Source organism: Diplodia seriata (assembly GCF_021436955.1).
Source record: "Diplodia seriata strain FDS-637 chromosome Unknown scaffold_8, whole genome shotgun sequence".
Classification (NCBI taxonomy): Eukaryota; Fungi; Ascomycota; class Dothideomycetes; order Botryosphaeriales; family Botryosphaeriaceae; genus Diplodia; species Diplodia seriata.
In genome coordinates this window covers 1,725,885-1,743,455 of record NW_027117315.1, presented here as the reverse complement: position 1 = coordinate 1,743,455, position 17,571 = coordinate 1,725,885, and the positions used below count along the sequence as shown (strand labels likewise).

At 55.8% G+C, this 17,571-nt stretch overlaps 6 protein-coding genes and 1 non-coding gene across 7 annotated transcripts; 4 read left to right on the top strand and 3 right to left on the bottom strand.

Annotated features, from left to right (window-relative positions):
* Window positions 1-1,745: 1,745 nt before the first annotated feature.
* On the bottom strand, window positions 1,746-3,836 carry ATP1 (Alpha subunit of the F1 sector of mitochondrial F1F0 ATP synthase; the record flags this gene model as incomplete). The annotated part of the gene is made up of 6 exons (XM_066779544.1): window positions 1,746-2,385; window positions 2,435-3,042; window positions 3,097-3,217; window positions 3,273-3,329; window positions 3,406-3,572; window positions 3,771-3,836. The coding sequence occupies 6 exons, from the start codon at window positions 3,834-3,836 to the stop codon at window positions 1,746-1,748; spliced, it is 1,659 nt and encodes a 552-aa protein (XP_066630348.1).
* A 1,339-nt stretch (window positions 3,837-5,175) lies between these two features.
* On the bottom strand, window positions 5,176-5,924 carry SLS55_008129 (uncharacterized protein; the record flags this gene model as incomplete). The annotated part of the gene is made up of 4 exons (XM_066779543.1): window positions 5,176-5,652; window positions 5,706-5,765; window positions 5,821-5,844; window positions 5,892-5,924. 4 exons carry the CDS (start codon window positions 5,922-5,924, stop codon window positions 5,176-5,178), a joined length of 594 nt encoding a protein of 197 aa, XP_066630347.1.
* Window positions 5,925-6,590: 666 nt separating this feature from the next.
* On the top strand, window positions 6,591-7,264 carry RPB7 (DNA-directed RNA polymerase II subunit; the record flags this gene model as incomplete). The annotated part of the gene is made up of 4 exons (XM_066779542.1): window positions 6,591-6,839; window positions 6,893-6,973; window positions 7,026-7,195; window positions 7,249-7,264. 4 exons carry the CDS (start codon window positions 6,591-6,593, stop codon window positions 7,262-7,264), a joined length of 516 nt encoding a protein of 171 aa, XP_066630346.1.
* A 651-nt stretch (window positions 7,265-7,915) lies between these two features.
* SLS55_008127 (uncharacterized protein) lies at window positions 7,916-10,726 on the top strand (the record flags this gene model as incomplete). Its single annotated transcript, XM_066779541.1, has 2 exons — window positions 7,916-10,532; window positions 10,599-10,726. The coding sequence occupies 2 exons, from the start codon at window positions 7,916-7,918 to the stop codon at window positions 10,724-10,726; spliced, it is 2,745 nt and encodes a 914-aa protein (XP_066630345.1).
* Window positions 10,727-13,414: 2,688 nt separating this feature from the next.
* On the top strand, window positions 13,415-13,487 carry SLS55_008126. The gene has a single exon. It is a non-coding gene; the product is annotated as a tRNA-Lys (tRNA).
* A 1,449-nt stretch (window positions 13,488-14,936) lies between these two features.
* SLS55_008125 (uncharacterized protein) lies at window positions 14,937-16,244 on the top strand (the record flags this gene model as incomplete). The annotated part of the gene is made up of 2 exons (XM_066779540.1): window positions 14,937-15,850; window positions 15,908-16,244. The coding sequence occupies 2 exons, from the start codon at window positions 14,937-14,939 to the stop codon at window positions 16,242-16,244; spliced, it is 1,251 nt and encodes a 416-aa protein (XP_066630344.1).
* Window positions 16,245-17,099: 855 nt separating this feature from the next.
* CGR1_1 (rRNA-processing protein cgr1) lies at window positions 17,100-17,514 on the bottom strand (the record flags this gene model as incomplete). The annotated part of the gene is made up of 3 exons (XM_066779539.1): window positions 17,100-17,240; window positions 17,297-17,442; window positions 17,502-17,514. The coding sequence occupies 3 exons, from the start codon at window positions 17,512-17,514 to the stop codon at window positions 17,100-17,102; spliced, it is 300 nt and encodes a 99-aa protein (XP_066630343.1).
* Window positions 17,515-17,571: the final 57 nt, after the last annotated feature.

Here is a 17,571-nt window from a genome sequence, read left to right as displayed (position 1 = left end):
CACATCGCGACACATATCCCACTCCCTCCGGTGCGCCCCCTCCAGCATATCCAACGTCAGTCTTGCCAAGCTCTTTAGCTCCTCGGCGCGGTCGCGGTACCGGTCCCGATCCTCGCGCATCCCGTCGACGTGCTCGTGCAGGAAGCGGATGACCGAGTTTGCCGTGCTGAGCTGGTCGCGCATGTGCCGGATGAGTTCTTCCCTGTCCCAACTGCCACCACTACTGGAGCCGCCGCCGACGACGCCACCACCAGGAGAAGAGGGGGAGGATGACAAAGAGTTCCCTTCCTCATGAACGCCGTCAGATGTTGCCAGCGCCAACGTCGAGGAGAAGCGGCGCGGTGGCTCGGGCCTGGCGATGGGTACTAGGGACGAATGGAGCGTGGTAGTGTCGACGAGGTTGCGCAGGGGGACCGGGGGCAATAGGGACGGCGTCGAAGTCGAGGCGTTGGCGGTGGTGGTGGCTGGCGCCGTCCGCGGTCGTGGATGTTGTTGTTGTTCGGGAGAAGCGGATGCCTTCCTTCTTCTGTATACGGTTCGCAGTCTCGTGAATGGCATGGCGGCGGCTGCTCTCCTTTTGCTGTTTTCGTTTCAATATCGACTCGAGTCTCTCTTCTTTCCGGAGGCGACGAACAGGCCGGAATTTGTACTGTTTCCGTGAAACCAGGAGGGAATTAGGTGTCGTGGATAGCGAGATTACACTCGACCCTTTGGGAGGAAAATGAGGCTTTCGCAGGTGTCGGCGCGATCTTTTGCGAACAGCTAGGGTAGATGACCGCAAAGGCAGAGGGTATCGGCGGTGTTGCGTCTTGGGCTCTCTCTCTGGGAAGAGAGCAGAGAAAAGAAAGTGCTTCAGAAACGGGAAAGTAAGGTGAAGCCGGCAGCAAAACAGAGGTGGACGCCTTGGAGGAAGTCCAACCACCGGCAGAGCCTCACTTCCAGCCTTTTTTCTTCTGTGCGCCCAACAAACAAGGCGACGGTAAGAGAGCCTCGCACAGCGCGAACTGCTACAGCAACTGCGGCCTCAGCAGACGCGTCCACGTGAACGAGCTATCGGCAAAGACCGGTCAAAGAGCGGCGAAGAGGTGGTGGGTTTCCCGTTTTGTAGCTCCTTGGGATCGGGCCTTTTGCTCGGATTGGGCACTGGAGGTGAAGGATGCTCTTAGCCTTGGGAACGAGGCGAGAAGAAGAAGTAGTGCGCGAAAGCGGTGAATGTAGTCCTAAGCGCGCGAGGCGGGCGAAGGACCGACTGATTTAGAAATGCTCGCTTAAACCGGATGATCGATCTTCTTTTCTAGCTCGCGGGCGCCTACAGCTGTGGATTATACAGCGCCCCAACTCGGAAATGCTCGCTGCTACCCCAGTCTTCTCCGGCGGCTGTTTTGCTTTGTCCGTGGCCCTTGCGCAGAAGCATTAGCTAGCAGTCAAAGCGCCCAGTGTCACCGGGCAAAAGGATGGCTGATTTTTGAACAACTGGAAGAATGAAATTGCGCTTAAATACATTGGCCCATCGCAGCCCCCAAACCCGCTGCCACGAGACCAAGGAGCCGGTGTATCAACTGCGGTAACATAGGAAACAGGTCGCGCAGCGATGACGTGGTCTCGAGAATGCACTAGAGGGTTTCCCATTTGAAATCGCCGTTTTGGTCACGCATGCTCTATTATACATCTCTAAAAACGTCACCGTCATCAGCGACGCCCTAATCGACGGGGTTGATTAGAACGTACTCCCTCGCTTCCCCCGCTTACAAGAAGCTCTTGGTGAAAGCCGTGACGACGTCCTTCAGCTTGCCCTCGAGCTCCTTGCTGAGAGCACCCTCGCGCTCAATCTGGCCGAGGAGCTCCGACTCGTTGGTCTTGAGGTGGGCGATGAAATCGGCCTCCCACTGCAGGACCTTGCCGACGGGCACGTTGTCCAGGTGACCGTTGACACCAGCGAAGATGAGAGGAACCATCTCGTTGACAGCCATGGGCGAGTACTGCTTCTGCTTGAGGAGCTCCGTCAGACGCTCACCACGGTTGAGAGTCTGCTTGGTGGCGGCATCCAGGTCGGAACCGAACTGGGCGAAGGCAGCGACCTCACGGTACTGGGCCAAGAAGAGCTTCAGGGAACCAGCGACTTGCTTCATGGCCTTGAGCTGGGCAGCGGATCCGACACGGGAGACGGAAAGACCGACGTTGATGGCGGGGCGGACACCCTTGTAGAAGAGCTCGGACTCCAAGAAGATCTGGCCGTCGGTGATGGAAATGACGTTGGTGGGAATGTAAGCCGAGACATCACCACCCTGGGTCTCAATGATGGGCAGGGCAGTCAGGGAACCACCGCCGTGCTTGTCGTTCATCTTGGCGGCACGCTCCAGGAGACGAGAGTGGAGGTAGAAGACACTGGCTCTGTTAGATATTCCCTTCTCACATCGGATTCGAAAGCACTTACTCGCCGGGGTAGGCCTCACGACCGGGGGGACGACGGAGCAGCAGCGACATCTGACGGTAGGCAACGGCCTGCTTGGAAAGGTCGTCGTAGACGATGACAGCGTGCTTGCCGTTGTCACGGAACCACTCACCCATGGAGCAGCCGGTGAAGGGAGCGATGTACTGCAGGGGAGCAGCCTCGGAGGCGGTGGCAGCGACGATGATGGAGTACTTCATGGCGTCGTTCTCCTCGAGGGTCTTGACGAGCTGAGCGACGGTCGAACGCTTCTGACCAACGGCGACGTAGACGCAGTAGAGCTTCTTGGTCTCGTCGTTGGAGTTGTTCCACCTCTTCTGGTTGAGCATGGCGTCGAGAGCGACGGCGGTCTTGCCGGTCTGACGGTCACCAATGATCAACTCACGCTGACCACGGCCAATGGGCACCATGGCGTCGACGGACTTGAGACCGGTCTGGACGGGCTGGTTGACAGAGCGACGGGGCAGGATACCAGGAGCCTTGAGCTGCGAACGGCGCTTCTCGGTGGTCTTGAGAGGACCCTTGCCGTCGATGGGGTTACCGAGAGCATCGACGACACGGCCGAGAAGGGCCTCGCCGACGGGAACGTCGACCTAATTGCCATTAGTGACCAGATCAATAGTGGCGTAGAGGCTCAAAATACGTACAATCTCGCCGGTACGCTTGACGGTCTCACCCTCCTTGACGAGACGGTCGGAACCGAAGAGCACAACACCGACCTGGCCGGCCTCGAGGTTCATGCACATGCCCTTGACGCCGGAGGCGAACCTTGGTGGATGTTAGGAAGCGGTTTAGAAAAGCGCCGATTCCGGAAAAGACTTACTCGACCAGCTCCTCGGCCTGGACGTTGCTCATGCCGTGGACACGGGCAATACCGTCACTACACACCCATTGTCAGATAAACCATTGCCCATTGTCGTCGCGTCGTGATGAATTGGTGGTTCGGAAGCGCGTACCCGACGGAGAGGACACGGCCGGTCTCGGCGAGGCCGGCCTCCTCCTGCACACCGCGGATCCTCTGCTCGAGGATGGAGGAAACCTCGGTGGGAGCAGCCTTGGCGTCGGCAGCATAGCTGCGGAGCTGGTTGGAGGCGGCGTTGAAGACGGCCGGGGTCGTGCGGGCCTAGGGAAGCGCAAGCGGGAAAAATCAGCGATGGCTCGTTGCGGACAGCTTCAACGCGATGCGACGCGGAACCCAGCGCCGCAACCACATCGCTCAGGCCGAGGAATTGATCGAAAGCGATTGACGCAGCAGCCCGAGACGACGCAGGCTGCGATGGGCGATGGGCGATGGCGGTAACAAGGTCGATGGATGACTTACCGCGACCCTGCGGGCAGAGATCGCACCGCAAGTGCGGGTGGACTGGCGGAGGGCGTTCCTGAACATGGCTGCGGTGCTCAAGAAGCTTCTTTAGATAGCTCTGCTATCAATTGAGATTGAAGCAGGAGGAGAAGAGGGGAGAGGGTGATGCGGTTCGATGGAGCTGGGAGGAAAGAGCGAACTTGCACGGCACCGGCACTCAATCGTTCTCGATGCGCTAAACCGCTTAAGTAATAGGAACGAAATGCCCTCCGCGCGCCCGCCCCCATAAACGCACGACTTATCCACTGCCACCAGTGCTCGGACACTACTGCACTGCTGCAGCTCGAGCGCGAAGCCAGCCTTTGTACCTGGTGCACCTTGTGAGGCTCGTTAAACGGTGCCCGCATTCCCCAACACCAACCGGCCAGCTCTTCCATGAGCCCGCGCCTGCCTCCGAAGTTTCCCGGCTGAAATGCAATGCAGGCAGGCGCGTGCATCACGGCAGTCACGTCACCCCGGATCTGTAACGGGCGGGGAAAGCTCAACGGCTCACTTCAGCCTCCGGTTTTGAAGCTTTGGCCCTGTATTTTTGCTCACACATGGTCTAACTAGATAACCTGAATATTTGAGCATTACTACTAGCAAGCACCTTGCTATTCCGCCCGCAATCGGCCAATCTTCTATCATATGGCGTATCTTTACTTGCTACGAGAAGAGTCTCGGGTCTAGTCAAAAGCTCGACACTGTTTTTATTTATCCTTCACTTATGTAGTCAGGACAACCACTTCTTGGCCAATCCCTCAACCCGGGGGAGCTTATCGTGCAGCAAAATGATCGTGAGTTGAAGAAGGTCAAAAAGGTAAATGGTATTGAGATGGATAGAGAAGGTAAAGAGTTATGGAAGATGTAACTGGCTATCGGTACGGCTAGTTGAAGTGCTGTTAAATATGCAGGCACATGCATGTACTGTACCTCACATCACCCGTGCGCTCGATGGTTCACCTAGCGTTGCACTACAGCCAAAGTAGTTCACACGTATGTCTTGCTCATGATATTTAGCTACATCATATCCTGATCCGCGCTCCATTGTGTATCCATCGCTACATGTAAAGACGTGTCGTAGACTGATTCCATACTTTACTGCGTGTCAATCTGCTTCATTGATATACAACTATCTGAATGCCGGCTGTAACGTTGTTCACATAATCGATTTCGGGTTTGTCTCATTTCTCACAAATTTGCAACGGCTTGGGAATCAGGCCAATGGACATCAACCAACGCACTTGCGCTATCCTATGCACGTATATATTGCATAGTCGCCAATGTGGCAGGTCTCCTTGTCGAGTTTCTGGGTATGCGCATTGATCGGGCAATGCGCAGTCCGCCATCGTTCAAGGGGCAGAACACTGCGGGCAGACAGCCCTTAGTGCGCTTTCCCGTTCGCGTTTCCGTTTGCTGCTTTCTTCGAACTCTCGTCCTTGAACTTCTTGATATTCTGCTCGACGGCCTTGTCGATCCGGCTCTTGAGCTCCGGACGGTAACCGAAGTGGAAGAGGACCTCGAGCCAGACAAAGAAAGGCGCGAGAAAAAGAGCCTGGACGATGTTGTCGAGCAGCGCGGGAGCGCGGCCCTCGAACTTTCCGTGCCCGACGAACTGTGCGATCCATGCGACGACGTGGACTCCGATGGCGTAGTAGTTGGCGGTGGGGCCGTAGGTGGTCAGGAGGTGCTGGACCGCCGCAGTACCGGCGAATATCAGGGGTGCAAGGAGGCCACCAGCGACCGGCTCCATTAGAATGTAGAGGATGGAATAGAGTGTCGCAAAGGCGGTCCCGGCATTCAGCGGCAGGTTCGGGATCGTCAGCGCATCGGGAAGGGCGACCGCGGGCGTATTTGAGAGCTGCGCGTGGAGGTCAGACGTATCCAAAGCTGCGATAAGCTTGCGACTCTTACAAACAGGAATGCCGTCATCATAATCAAAGGCACGCAGGTGATGTGAACACCGATGTTCACCTAGGATGCGCCGTCAGCACCAACGCAGGCCTGAGCCACGAAAAAAGAGTCATACGGGGTTGTGGTGGTAGCTCCCATACTGCAAGGGTCAGCACAAGTATGTTGCGTGGGGTGACAGGTACGCACGAAGGTGAGCTGCTTCTCGAGGTTCAGAGCCATGTTGGAGTTGTGGAGGTGGGCCGGATAATGCGGGGAGAGGGTGTGCACAAAGAGACAGACCTCGAAGGGTGGATAGACGGCTACATCAAGTAGAAGCAGAACTAGGCGCACCGAGGCAGGAGGATTTGCGAGCGACGGGAAGAGTAGAGATGTCGCGAGAGGCAGGCGGAGCGGAGGGGTCGAGCAAGCGAGCGAGCGAGCGGATACCACTACCGTTCGTTTCCGGCCCGCGGTCCAACATGTGCTGTGGTCCGCGTTTATGCAGCCCGCCAATACCGAACCACTACGAACCTGACCGCCGCATCACCACATCGCGGCGCGTCGCGACCGATCCCTGTCGCTCATTTTGGCGGATTTCGAGAGGTGGAAGTCCCGCCTTGCTCCTCGGCGCGCGCACCGGCGTTGGCGTAGTGGATAGGCGGACACCAGAGCACGGCCTTGCGCGCAGCTCGACACCACCGCGTTCTGTAGACAACCCTCTCAAACTCGCGCTTCCTTCCGCTCACTTCCCCGTCACGCTGCCGCGAGGTCGAACGCGAAGCCTTGCAATTGGAGACGCCGCCCAGCATTGCTCTTGCGTTGCCCAGCGTCAATCATAACACACGATTCCTTGCAGCCGTAACCTAGCCGCACGACTCATCAACACCGCCCGCGCAACACGCCACCATGTTCTTCCTCCACGAGCTCGAGCGCACTATCACACTGCATCCGTCGTTCCTGGGCCCCAACGTGCACGAGTACATCGAGGATCGCCTGAAGCAGGATGTCGAGGGAATTCAGATTGAGAACTACTACATCATCTGCGTGATGGACTCGCAGGACAAGTCGGAGGGTCGCGTGCTCCCGGGCACGGGATACATTGAATACAACGTCCACTTCAAGGCCATTGTGTGGCGGCCATTCAAGGGAGAGATTGTAAGTTGCAGGTCCGCCCAGGAGACCGTGCAGCAATTGACCCAGAACTCTAGCTGGACGGTGTAGTGTCGGCGGTCGTCGACTCGGGCTTCTTCGTGGAAGTGGGCCCTTTGAACGTCTTCGTTGCTGCTAGTGTACGTCGTCCGCCTCTGTTCACGGTCCAGGACGGATACTGACAGGACTCAGATGATCCCAAGCTCGATCAAATACGATGGCAATGCCACGCCGCCGCAATGGACGGACAACGCAGACCAAGTCATCGAGAAGGGCACTCACATCCGTGTGAAGGTCAAGGGTATCCGTACTGAGCTGGGCAACATGTACGCGATCGCAACGATCAAAGAGGATTATCTCGGGTACGTCCCCAAGCCTTCTGCCGGCGCAGCCACTCCGATACTGACTGTGCTAGACCTCTTGGCGGCTGAGGGCGTGGAACACACAATGAGAAATGGAAGGTCGCGCGTTTTGATGCAGTCTATACCCAGCAAGGATGGCACGGGGTGTTTGCGCGGGAGTGCAAGATTGCGGGCGCCATTCCCTTCGCAGAGGGTTCCGACACGGTGGGTGAAAGCGGTCATGTACAACATGCGGGCTCAGCAGCCCTGCGGAGCACTTGCCTTCTCCAGATTCGCACGAGCGGCCGCGATTTTCTTGATAAACGTGGCAATCTGTAGGATACGAGTTGAGCATGACTACCGCCCTGGGTCGCAGTGTGCCGCGGCCCACGGCGAAGTCCAAAAGGCATAGCGGGGTCTCTGATCCAAAATAAAAAATCGGAAAGCTTAGTTGGCCGGAAAGAGTGCTCAATAGCGGGCTGATAGCCCGACCCAATAAAGCATTTTCTTGGCGCCGCTCACGGCGGGACCTGACAGCAATCATGCTTCGAATCTGGCAAGCCCGTTTCAGCTCAGACTCGTTTTCATCGTTGTTAGCACGCAACTCGCACGAATCCGCCAGCCAGCCTTACTACCCGTCGTTAGGATCGTTAGGCGCGCAAAGGGGCATCCCCGGAATGCCGCACGTCGCCGCCGACCCCGTCTGAGCACCTCCACATACTCCACACCGTCCGCGCCGCCATGTCCAAGGAGCGCGCCATGAACGATGAGGAGACGCAGCCTCTGACCAAAGAGGCCGTCTCCCCCCGACAGTCGCAGGACGAGGGCCGCCAGTCCGCCGACACCGACTCCACCACCTCGCTCATCTTCGAAGGCATCAACGGCGCCTACGCAAAGGACCAGCTACCCGAGGCCTACTCCGACTTCAACAGCACGTCGCGCCGCCAGGAACAAGAGTTTGACGTCGAGGACGGCCCATACTACGGCGTGAGGCCTACAGACAAGAAGCTGCGGAAGTGGGTGTGGATTCTCGGCGTCGTCTGCATCGCCGGCTGGGTGCTGGCCCTGTTCGCCTTTCTCTCCAAGGGCGCCTACAAGCACGCATCGACCAAGCCGCACGACCCGCTCGCTACATCGTCGAGAGGCTCGGGGAAGAAGGTTACCTTGGACCAGGTGCTGAAGGGAGAATGGAGCCCGCAACGCCACGATCTGTCCTGGATCGCCGGCCCGAATGGTGAAGACGGCTTGCTGCTGGAGAAGGGCGCATCGGCGGATGGATACCTTGTCGTGGAGGATGTGCGGGACCGCGAGGCAAAGAAGCCTGCGCAAAATGCGACCGTCTTGATGAAGCATGGAGGGTTCTACGTCGGCGAACGCTGGGTCCAGCCGTATGACGTCTGGCCGAGCCCGGATTTCAAGAAGGTGCTGGTCATGTCGGAGAGGGAGCACAACTGGAGACACTCATTCTATGGCCGCTACTGGATCTTCGATGTCGACACTCAAACCGGCCAGGCGTTGGACCCAGGGGAACCGGAAGGCAGGATTCAGCTGGCCTCGTGGTCGCCGAAGTCAGATGCCGTTGTCTTCACACGTGAGAGTAACATGTTCCTGCGCAAGCTGGATACCGAGACTGTCACCCCCATCACCGAAGATGGAGGCGAAAATCTGTTTTACGGTGTGCCTGACTGGGTCTACGAGGAAGAAGTCTTTGGAGGCAACAGCGCTACGTGGTGGTCCAAGGATGGCAAGTACATTGCGTTCCTTCGGACAAACGAGTCAATGGTCCCTACGTACCCTGTCCAATATTTCATCTCCAGGCCCAGTGGTAAGGAGCCGCTGCCTGGCGAGGAGAACTACCCCGAAGTGCGCGAGATCAAATACCCTAAGGCAGGAGCACCAAACCCTATTGTCCACCTCCAATTCTTCGACATTGCCCAGAGCGAAGTCTTCTCTGTCAACATCACCGATGACTTTGCAGACGATGATCGCCTCATTACGGAAGTTATCTGGGCTGGTGGCAAGCAAGTCCTCATCCGTGAGACCAACCGCGAAAGCGATCTGCTCTCCATCAGCTTGATTGACGTTGCGACAAGATCGGGCGCAAAGGTGCGGACAGACAACGTGAACGAGCTTGATGGAGGATGGATGGAAGTTTCAACCACCACCACCTTCATTCCCGCGGATCCTGAAAACGGCCGCGAGTTCGACGGATACATCGATACGGTCGTCCACGATGGATACGACCATCTTGGATATTTCACGCCCCTGGACAACAAGGACCCGATCCTCCTCACCCAAGGAAACTGGGAAGTTGTTGATGCCCCGTCTGCGGTGGACCTTAAGAAAAACTATGTCTATTACGTCTCAACCAAGGAAAGCTCTATTCAGCGGCACGTGTACCGTGTTAAGCTTGATGGCAGTGGTACAGAGGCCCTCACAGATACTGGCAAGGAAGGCTACTACAACGCAAAGTTCTCTACTGGTGGAAGCTACATGTTGCTTTCGTACCAGGGCCCTGATATCCCATGGCAGAAAGTGGTCAGCACTCCCAGCGCTGCAGAGTCTTATGAAAGTTTGATCGAGGACAACCAACTCCTCTCGAAGAAGGCACGCGAGCATGAGCTGCCCATCATGGTCTACTCCACCATGACTGTCGACAATATGGAACTGAACATTGTCGAATATCGCCCTCCGCATTTCGACAAGCACAAGAAATACCCGGTTCTGTTCCACATGTACAACGGACCCGGCAGCCAGCAAGTCACGAAGAAGTTCGGCGTCGACTTTTCGTCGTACGTTGCCTCTTCGCTGGGCTACATTGTGGTCACGCTCGACGGTCGCGGCACCGGCTTCATCGGACGCGCCGCCCGCACCGTTGTCCGCGGCAACCTCGGCCACTACGAAGCCACGGACCAGATCAACGCGGCCAAGCTCTGGGCGTCGAAGCCGTACGTCGACGAGAAGAAGATGGCCATCTGGGGCTGGAGCTACGGCGGATTCATGACGCTCAAGGCGCTCGAGCAGGACGCGGGCGAGACGTTCCGGTACGGCATGGCGGTTGCGCCCGTCACTGACTGGCGCTACTACGATTCCATCTACACGGAGCGCTACATGCACACGCCGCAGCACAACCCTGATGGCTACGCGTCAAGCACCATCACCAACGCGACTGCGCTGTCGCAAAACGTCCGGTTCCTACTCATGCACGGCGTCGCAGACGACAATGTGCACATGCAGAACAGCCTGTGGCTTCTGGATCGCCTGGATCTGGCGGGCGTGGAGAATTATGATGTCCACGTCTTTCCCGATTCGGATCACAGCATCTATTTCCACAATGCGAACAGAATCGTTTACGACAGTAAGTCTTGACTCCTTTCAGCCTCCGCCCCTTTCCAACGGCGATCTCGTACTGATACAATCGCAGAGTTGAGCACCTGGCTCATCAACGCCTTCAATGGCGAGTGGCTGCGAACTGAAGACCCGGCTCCGATACCAGTGGGCGCGGTGGTTGAGAGAGAGGGTGTGGAGAGTGGGTTGAACTATAGAGCTTAGGCCTCTTCGTTGCAGCTGTATTATTTGCGAGTTATGAATATCGGCGCTGTGCTTGTTTTTGACGGTGTGCATATGTAATATTGTAGAACATACGCTGGAATCTACTGCGCTTGAAAGACGATATAAAATTCGGCAGAGAAGCAACAGGTGACAAACTCATTGGCTACTCAAGATTTTGGCACCGTACTTCTGGGTAGTAGAATCCTACACCTTGAAGAATCGCAAATGCGCCCGGATCTTGGAAAGGCAATGGTATAAGAATCATCACGCACAATAATCACCAAGAACATTGAAAAGCTCAGTCAGACACTTGAATTGAATATTACATGAGAGCTCGTCTTAGCTTCGCCATCTCCCGATCGACTGAGATCGCAACGGCTACTGGTCACCAGCACTGCGCAGAAGTGCGAGCTCGGCGGATCGCTGGTGTCCCTCCTCTTGCCGTACGTCACGAGCGTACGCTTTCATTTCCCTCTTGCAGCACGACACGAGCGTGCGCTTCTTTTTGCGTATTTCTCAGCACGGCACGAGCGTGCTCTTGGTGTTTTATTTTTCTTTGCACGTCACGAGCGTGCATTTCTTTTCTTTCTCTCGGCACGTCACGAGCGTGCTCTTTTGTTTCCCGCTGCACGTCACGAGCGTGCGCTTGTCGTAATTCGTTCATCCTACTCTTGCCACACGTCACGAGCGTGTGCTTTTCTGTCTTCTTTGACCCAACCAAGATTTTTTTTTTTCGCTTTGAACAACTGGAAAATCAAGAACGCCGGAGAGACCGATACGTACGATGCTTGAATCCAGAGACCCAGAAATGACAGCGGAACACCAGAAGGTAATTGGACGCCAGAAGATACTATCCAGAAAAGGCCAGCTATGACAGGAATCTCTTTGTCGTCCCGGAACTCGCTGAAATGCAAAGGCTTTTGTAGGTTTGTGAAAACGAGATACAAGTAATCCAAATGAAGTAGCTACTTGACTAAAGACTCGAATCCAAGAGAAGTCGTTGAAGTGTCCAGAAAGGAGCGAAGAAGTGCCTAAGTAAGTTCCCGAAGCTGTGCGTAAGCCGAACGAGGCGCTTGCGAAAGAGGAGTATATACGTCCAAGGGGGAATTCGCGGAGAACCAACGCGTCGCGTGGCGGGACAGAAGTGTCAGGGAGAGATAAGGGAGGGCTTGAGAGCCGAAGAACTCCAGTGGTGACAAGTGGGCCGGTGCGATGTTGCGTGGCGATTACAAGATGAGGTTCAGAACTAGGGCGCTGTGGCCAGCGGTGAAGATTGTTACAGGGAACGTCGCGGCTCGGAATGGAAGATCCTCCGGCAGGGTTCAAGTGGTCGATCGGACCTGCGCATGTGAGCAACGAAAGGGGGGCTTCGTGTCAGCAGCAGCAAGTCAGTGATCTCTAGGCATTAACGCGTTTTCAATGGATGGCGGTGCGCTTGAAGGCGAGGCCGTGTGGCGTGGCGAAGCGATGCGTGGTTGATGGAAGGCCGTAGAGTGAATCAAGGGCAGTGGAACAGAGGCGTAGTGTCCTAACGCGATGCGGGAGGTGGAGGATGAAGGGAAGGTGGAGAGCCGGCGACGGTGTGTGCGTGGCGTGGCGTTCAAGGCATTACAGTAAGCGTTTACTCCATGGTCAAGTCCCGAATCCAAGAGGAAGTATTAGCGAAACTGAAAAGGAAAGAGAGATGGGGTCTGGGAAGAGGGCGATGAGCGGGTCGAATATATACGCAACCGCGGCGGCCCGTGCGGTCGGGGTGGTGACTGGTCACAGGACTGTACCTATCGTGGCGCCACCTCCGCATGACGTAGCATGATCAAAACGCAGGTACACTCCACGCATCTAGAAAGGCCACCGGTCTGCTGCTGTGTTCGTCGTGTGCTCTGGAGAAGAGTCGCTGCTTCCCTTCGCCTCGCGTGACCGGCTTGCTCTGCAATGGCTGCGCCCTCGTGGCCTCTGGCATTGCAATTCTTTCACCAGCTCAAAGACTCGAAGAGAATGTACAGCGGAATGGATAGTGGCCACAAGCATTTGCTGAAACGAGGGGTCGAGTGACCAAATTGCCCCGTCGTTGTTAGGTAGCCCCGGGTGCCAGCTTCACCCATGAAAATGGCTCACTACGTGTTACAGGCTACGGTCCAGAGTGTTCTCTGTACGCTAACGTGATAATACTGTGTGTCTTGCTGCCGTGATGCATGTGTCCCTACAGTGGTTGTCATTGGAAGCTGGTTGCAGCTGTGCACTCTCGTGGTCCAAAGACCTGAAGTCACGATAGGAGTGCTATCCGCGCCTCCCTCTCCGTCCGCCAATAGAAGCTATCGGAATGCCAGTGAGGTGATGGTGGCGAGGTTGGCCTGTCAGTAAGGGATTTCCCCGCACGCCAATTTCTTGGGATCATCAGCCTTTCCTGCAGCCCGTGCCGTGTTCAGCTGCGCTCGCTGCGAGCCAGTGGGAGTTGCAGGATCCTTAGTGCTACTCAAGATTACGTTGCACCATCATTCATGCATGCCCGAGCCATACTCCCGAGCCATACTCCCGCTTACACCCCCATTTGGAGGCCTGCGTGCTAGTGCAGTGGAGGGTGCTTGCAGCAGTGAGTGCGTCGCCAGCATTTTTGTGGTGCATATAGTGCCTAAGAAAAACCACTTCCATCAACAACCGGTAAGATGGTCCTTCCACCTTGCAACAGCCGCCCGGCTAGCTCAATCGGTAGAGCGTGAGACTCTTAATCTCAAGGCTGCGGGTTCGATCCCCGCGTTGGGCTCAATTCCCACATCTTTTTGTTTTGGGGGTGTCGGGGGCCTGGGGGTGGTCGTCGGGGAGACAGTTGAGTTTTTTGCATGCGGTGCAGGGATCCGCGCGATCCGAGCGCGTTCCTCGGCACGAACCACGCCAGTACGTTGACGCGGGCCTGCCCAGAGCTCTAGAGCTCTTTTGGTTGGCCCGTCTGCTGCAAGTGACGATGCTGGGTTTCAGGGACGATTTGCGCAACCAAGCTGTGGCGAGTATTGACTGCTTGCTGTAGATGCTACTTGCTTCACTCCTGCGTCTTTTTGATTTATTGTAGTTACTCCAGCCATCTGCTCACTACAAAGCCCCGACACAGCAGGTAACAAAAGAATTGAGCCGTCTAAGCTCCATCGACGACGCCACTGCCCTTCCTACATAGGTAGTTGTATCCAAAATCCGGACGCATTTGCACGTATTTCATAGTCGCATGCACGTCCATATAAACTACCACAAGTAGGATACAATTTCTCTAAGAGGAAGGAAGATTGGTGACGAACATCAGCGTGGATTTTACTCATGGGTTGACTAACATAGACGGGTGACAAAGCTGTCCTCTTGTCAGCGGTCCAACAATTACTTTCAGTTGTCAGGTTTCTTCTGCCCTCTCATCACTTGCTAGTGTGCATTATGGCTATGGTTGAAGCACCCAGACCAAGCCCCGGTGAATGTCCCTCTATGAGAGGGAAAAGAAAAGAGGGTTGTCGATAGCGGCTCGGAACATTTATTTATTTCTGGATTAGTAGATGGATAATGCGGAGTTAAGGCGGGTGTAGCTCTCATCAAGATGTTAGCGCGGATCCATGACGATGTGCCGATCTCAACCAGCCTATGACGCGCTGTAGAGCCGCGCACGACATTGTGTGCATGTAGCGCCACGCTATTGACAAAGGTCATACTCAGCTCTGATGCCGCGACAAGACTTCCTACCTACAACGACATTCACGCAATGTCGCCCCATCACGATGAGCGTTCCCCGCTTCTTCAGAATGGCTATGGAGAAGACCCTGAGCACAGAGAGGTAAGCTTGGGACCATACACCCTCACAGAAGGTGACAGAAGATTCGAGCATTCGAGCCACCGAGGACGCGCCACTCTTCCTACGTGGGTAGTTGAACCCAGTGTCCGGACGTAGTCCAAATGTTGGATTCGACTGCCCGCGCAAGTTTGTGTGCAATGTCTCTGCGAGGTGGATGTTGGTCCCCTTCGTGCCTCTTACTTACATTGTTGTAGCAAATTCAGTTTTCTGAGGATGATCCAGGAAATCCTCGCTCATGGACGAGAAGGAGGAAGATGGCCAATGTCGCGGTCATCGCCTCGATGGCCAGTAAGCTTATCACCTGTTCGAGGATGAGAGATGGAAGAGTCCGCTCATGAATATTCCACAGTCTTGAGCCCGCTTGCGAGTTCCATGTTTACGCCAGGAATGAGCCAAATTGCTGAAGGACTCCACACCTCCACCGACACTGTCGTCGGCGCAACAACCGGCTTCGTCGTCATGCTGGGCATCGGTCCGTTAGCCCTGGCTCCGCTCTCCGAAACCTTTGGACGCAGGAAGTTATATCTTGCATGTTTCACCGTGTTCACTCTTCTTCAAATACCCACGGCTTTCAGCCCCAACATCGCGGTGATGATTACACTCCGCACTTTCGCTGGCTTCTTCGGTAGCGTTGGCATCGCCAATGGCGGAGGAACCATCAGCGACATGTTCTACCCAGAAGAACGGGCCGGTGTGTTTGGTTGGTATCTTCTGGGCCCGCTGCTTGGACCTACCCTTGGACCACTTATCGGAGGCGTCATTGTCCAGAGGCTAGGCTGGAGGTGGATTTTCATCGTTTTGGCCATCCTCTGCGGAATCAATACGACGTCTGGCTTCTTCTTTCTCAAAGAGACATATGCACCAGTGCTCTTGAAGAGGAGGAAAGAAGAGATGGAGCAGAAAGCCGGCTCAGAGGACACGAAGTACTGGTTCGAGGGGGAAGACTGCAGGCCAATGTCTACCAAGCTGGGCCACTCCTTCTTGCGCCCGTTGCGTATTCTACTCCATCCCGTGGTCCTAACCATGTCATTGTACCAAGCCTTGATATTCAGCACGACTTACAGCTTGTATACCAACTTCCAGGACATCTATGGCGGGGAATACGGCTTCAACACGGAGCAGGTTGGGCTCATGTATCTTGGCCCCGGAATTGGATTTGTATTTGCAGTTCGACTTTTGGTTCCTAGGATTGACGACGTCTACAAAAGGCTGAAGACGCGCAACGGCGATTCAGGGAAACCAGAATACAGGCTTCCGCTTGCAAACATTGGAGCGGTGTTCCTACCAATTTCTCTCTTCTGGTAAGTAAACATCTTCACTCCTAAGCTATATCTTCTGGAACCTGACGCGCCTTGCAGGTTTGCCTGGACCGTTCAACTTCGTACTCATTGGCTCGCCACCATTGCCAGCACCTTCTTCTACGGCATAGGGCAAGTCATGATCATCAATTGCACGCAAAACTACTACATCGATGCATTCGAGAAGTACGCCGCCTCCGCCATTGCAGCAGGCGCCGTCTTTCGCTCGGTCGTTGGCGGAGTGGTGCCCCTGTTCGCCCCATTGCTGTTCAAGAGCGTGGGCTACGGATGGGGGATTTCGGTCTTCGGAATGGTCAGTCTACTGCTTGCCCCCGCTCCGCTGTTCTTCTATCGATACGGAGAGCGCATCCGAAAGTCGTTCGCGGTCGAGCTGTGATCTAAGAAGCTTATCGACGGAGCGGGCCGCCCCACAATGACCCGGCCATTGGGGCCGCGAGAGATAAGCATATACTGTATTATAAGCACCGTGGTAGAGCTAGACAGGCAGATCAAGCCTTTGGAGGATTAAGTGATCAGCTGTCCCACATGGGCGACTACGTATGCCTGCGGAGGATCGTCACTGCTCCGATTGAGTCGATCAATGCACACCAGAGATTACGGGGAAGGAATATTACTATGTATGTACCCGGATGTTGAAGGACAGGCATCGAATATGTCGAGTTCGTACCGGGTCGAGCGGAGCATTTGCACTTGTCATGGCGGTGCAGGGACATACGCAGAGGCATGCGCAATCGGAGCGGCAAGTACCTAGCAAGACTGCCCTGCACGCTTCAATGGCGAGTTATGACCAGAACTTGGTCCAGCACGGCACGTGTGTCTTCGGAAACGTTGTTGCCTCATCTCCGAAGGTGCCAGACGAAGGTGCCCGACATCGCAATTGCGCGAGATGCAGAAGGGCTTTCATGTGCACGGCGCAGAGCGAAAGCTGATCGGTCTCAAAAGGGTATATAGCTTGCCAATCGCCGGACTTTACGTCCGAACAGAACCTCCATCGTCTGCACCCGAGCCTCGTTTACTACCTCCCCATGCTGGCTGCTGCGGACGGCCATCTTTCCGCGGTTGCCGTCGAGGACGGTGATTGGCCCTGCATGTATACGAACAATCTGCGCGGGAGAGAGTTCACAGGTCCGCCCTTCTGACTACATGCATCCCGCCCGTGCCGTGCGCAGGCACGCATTCCCGCCTTTGCCAGCAGAATTCTATCTTGAGTCGTTCGTTGCAGCTGATAGGCTCAGGAGTTGAGCTTCTTGTTGCGCTTCTCCCTCCGCTTAAGTCTCTCGACGCGTTTGGCGTGCATCTTCTGGGCCATCTGCTCGTATCTCTCACGCTCTGCCTTCTTCTCGCGCTTCTCCTTGATCGCGGCAACCCGTGTCTACACGGAAAGTGTCAGCTGCATGTAGTAGTGCTATAGCCGGCAAGGTCACCGACCTGTCTCTCGGCCTCCTTCTCGTCCTTCATTTCCTTTTCTTTGGCCTTGACGGCGGCAAGCGCTTTACGGTCCTCGGCGCGCTTCGCGTACGAGGTAAGACCGGATCCGGGGCGGAATGCCTTCTTAGGCTGGTGCCATTGCTTGCCTGTAGGCACCGTCAGCAACCAGCGGCGCTTTTCGCACAGCAACCAGGAGAGAACGCACCGTTTTTGCGCATGCCAGCACCGGCCGGCTTGGGCGCGCTGGCGGCTGCAGCAGGAGCAGCAGGAGTAGC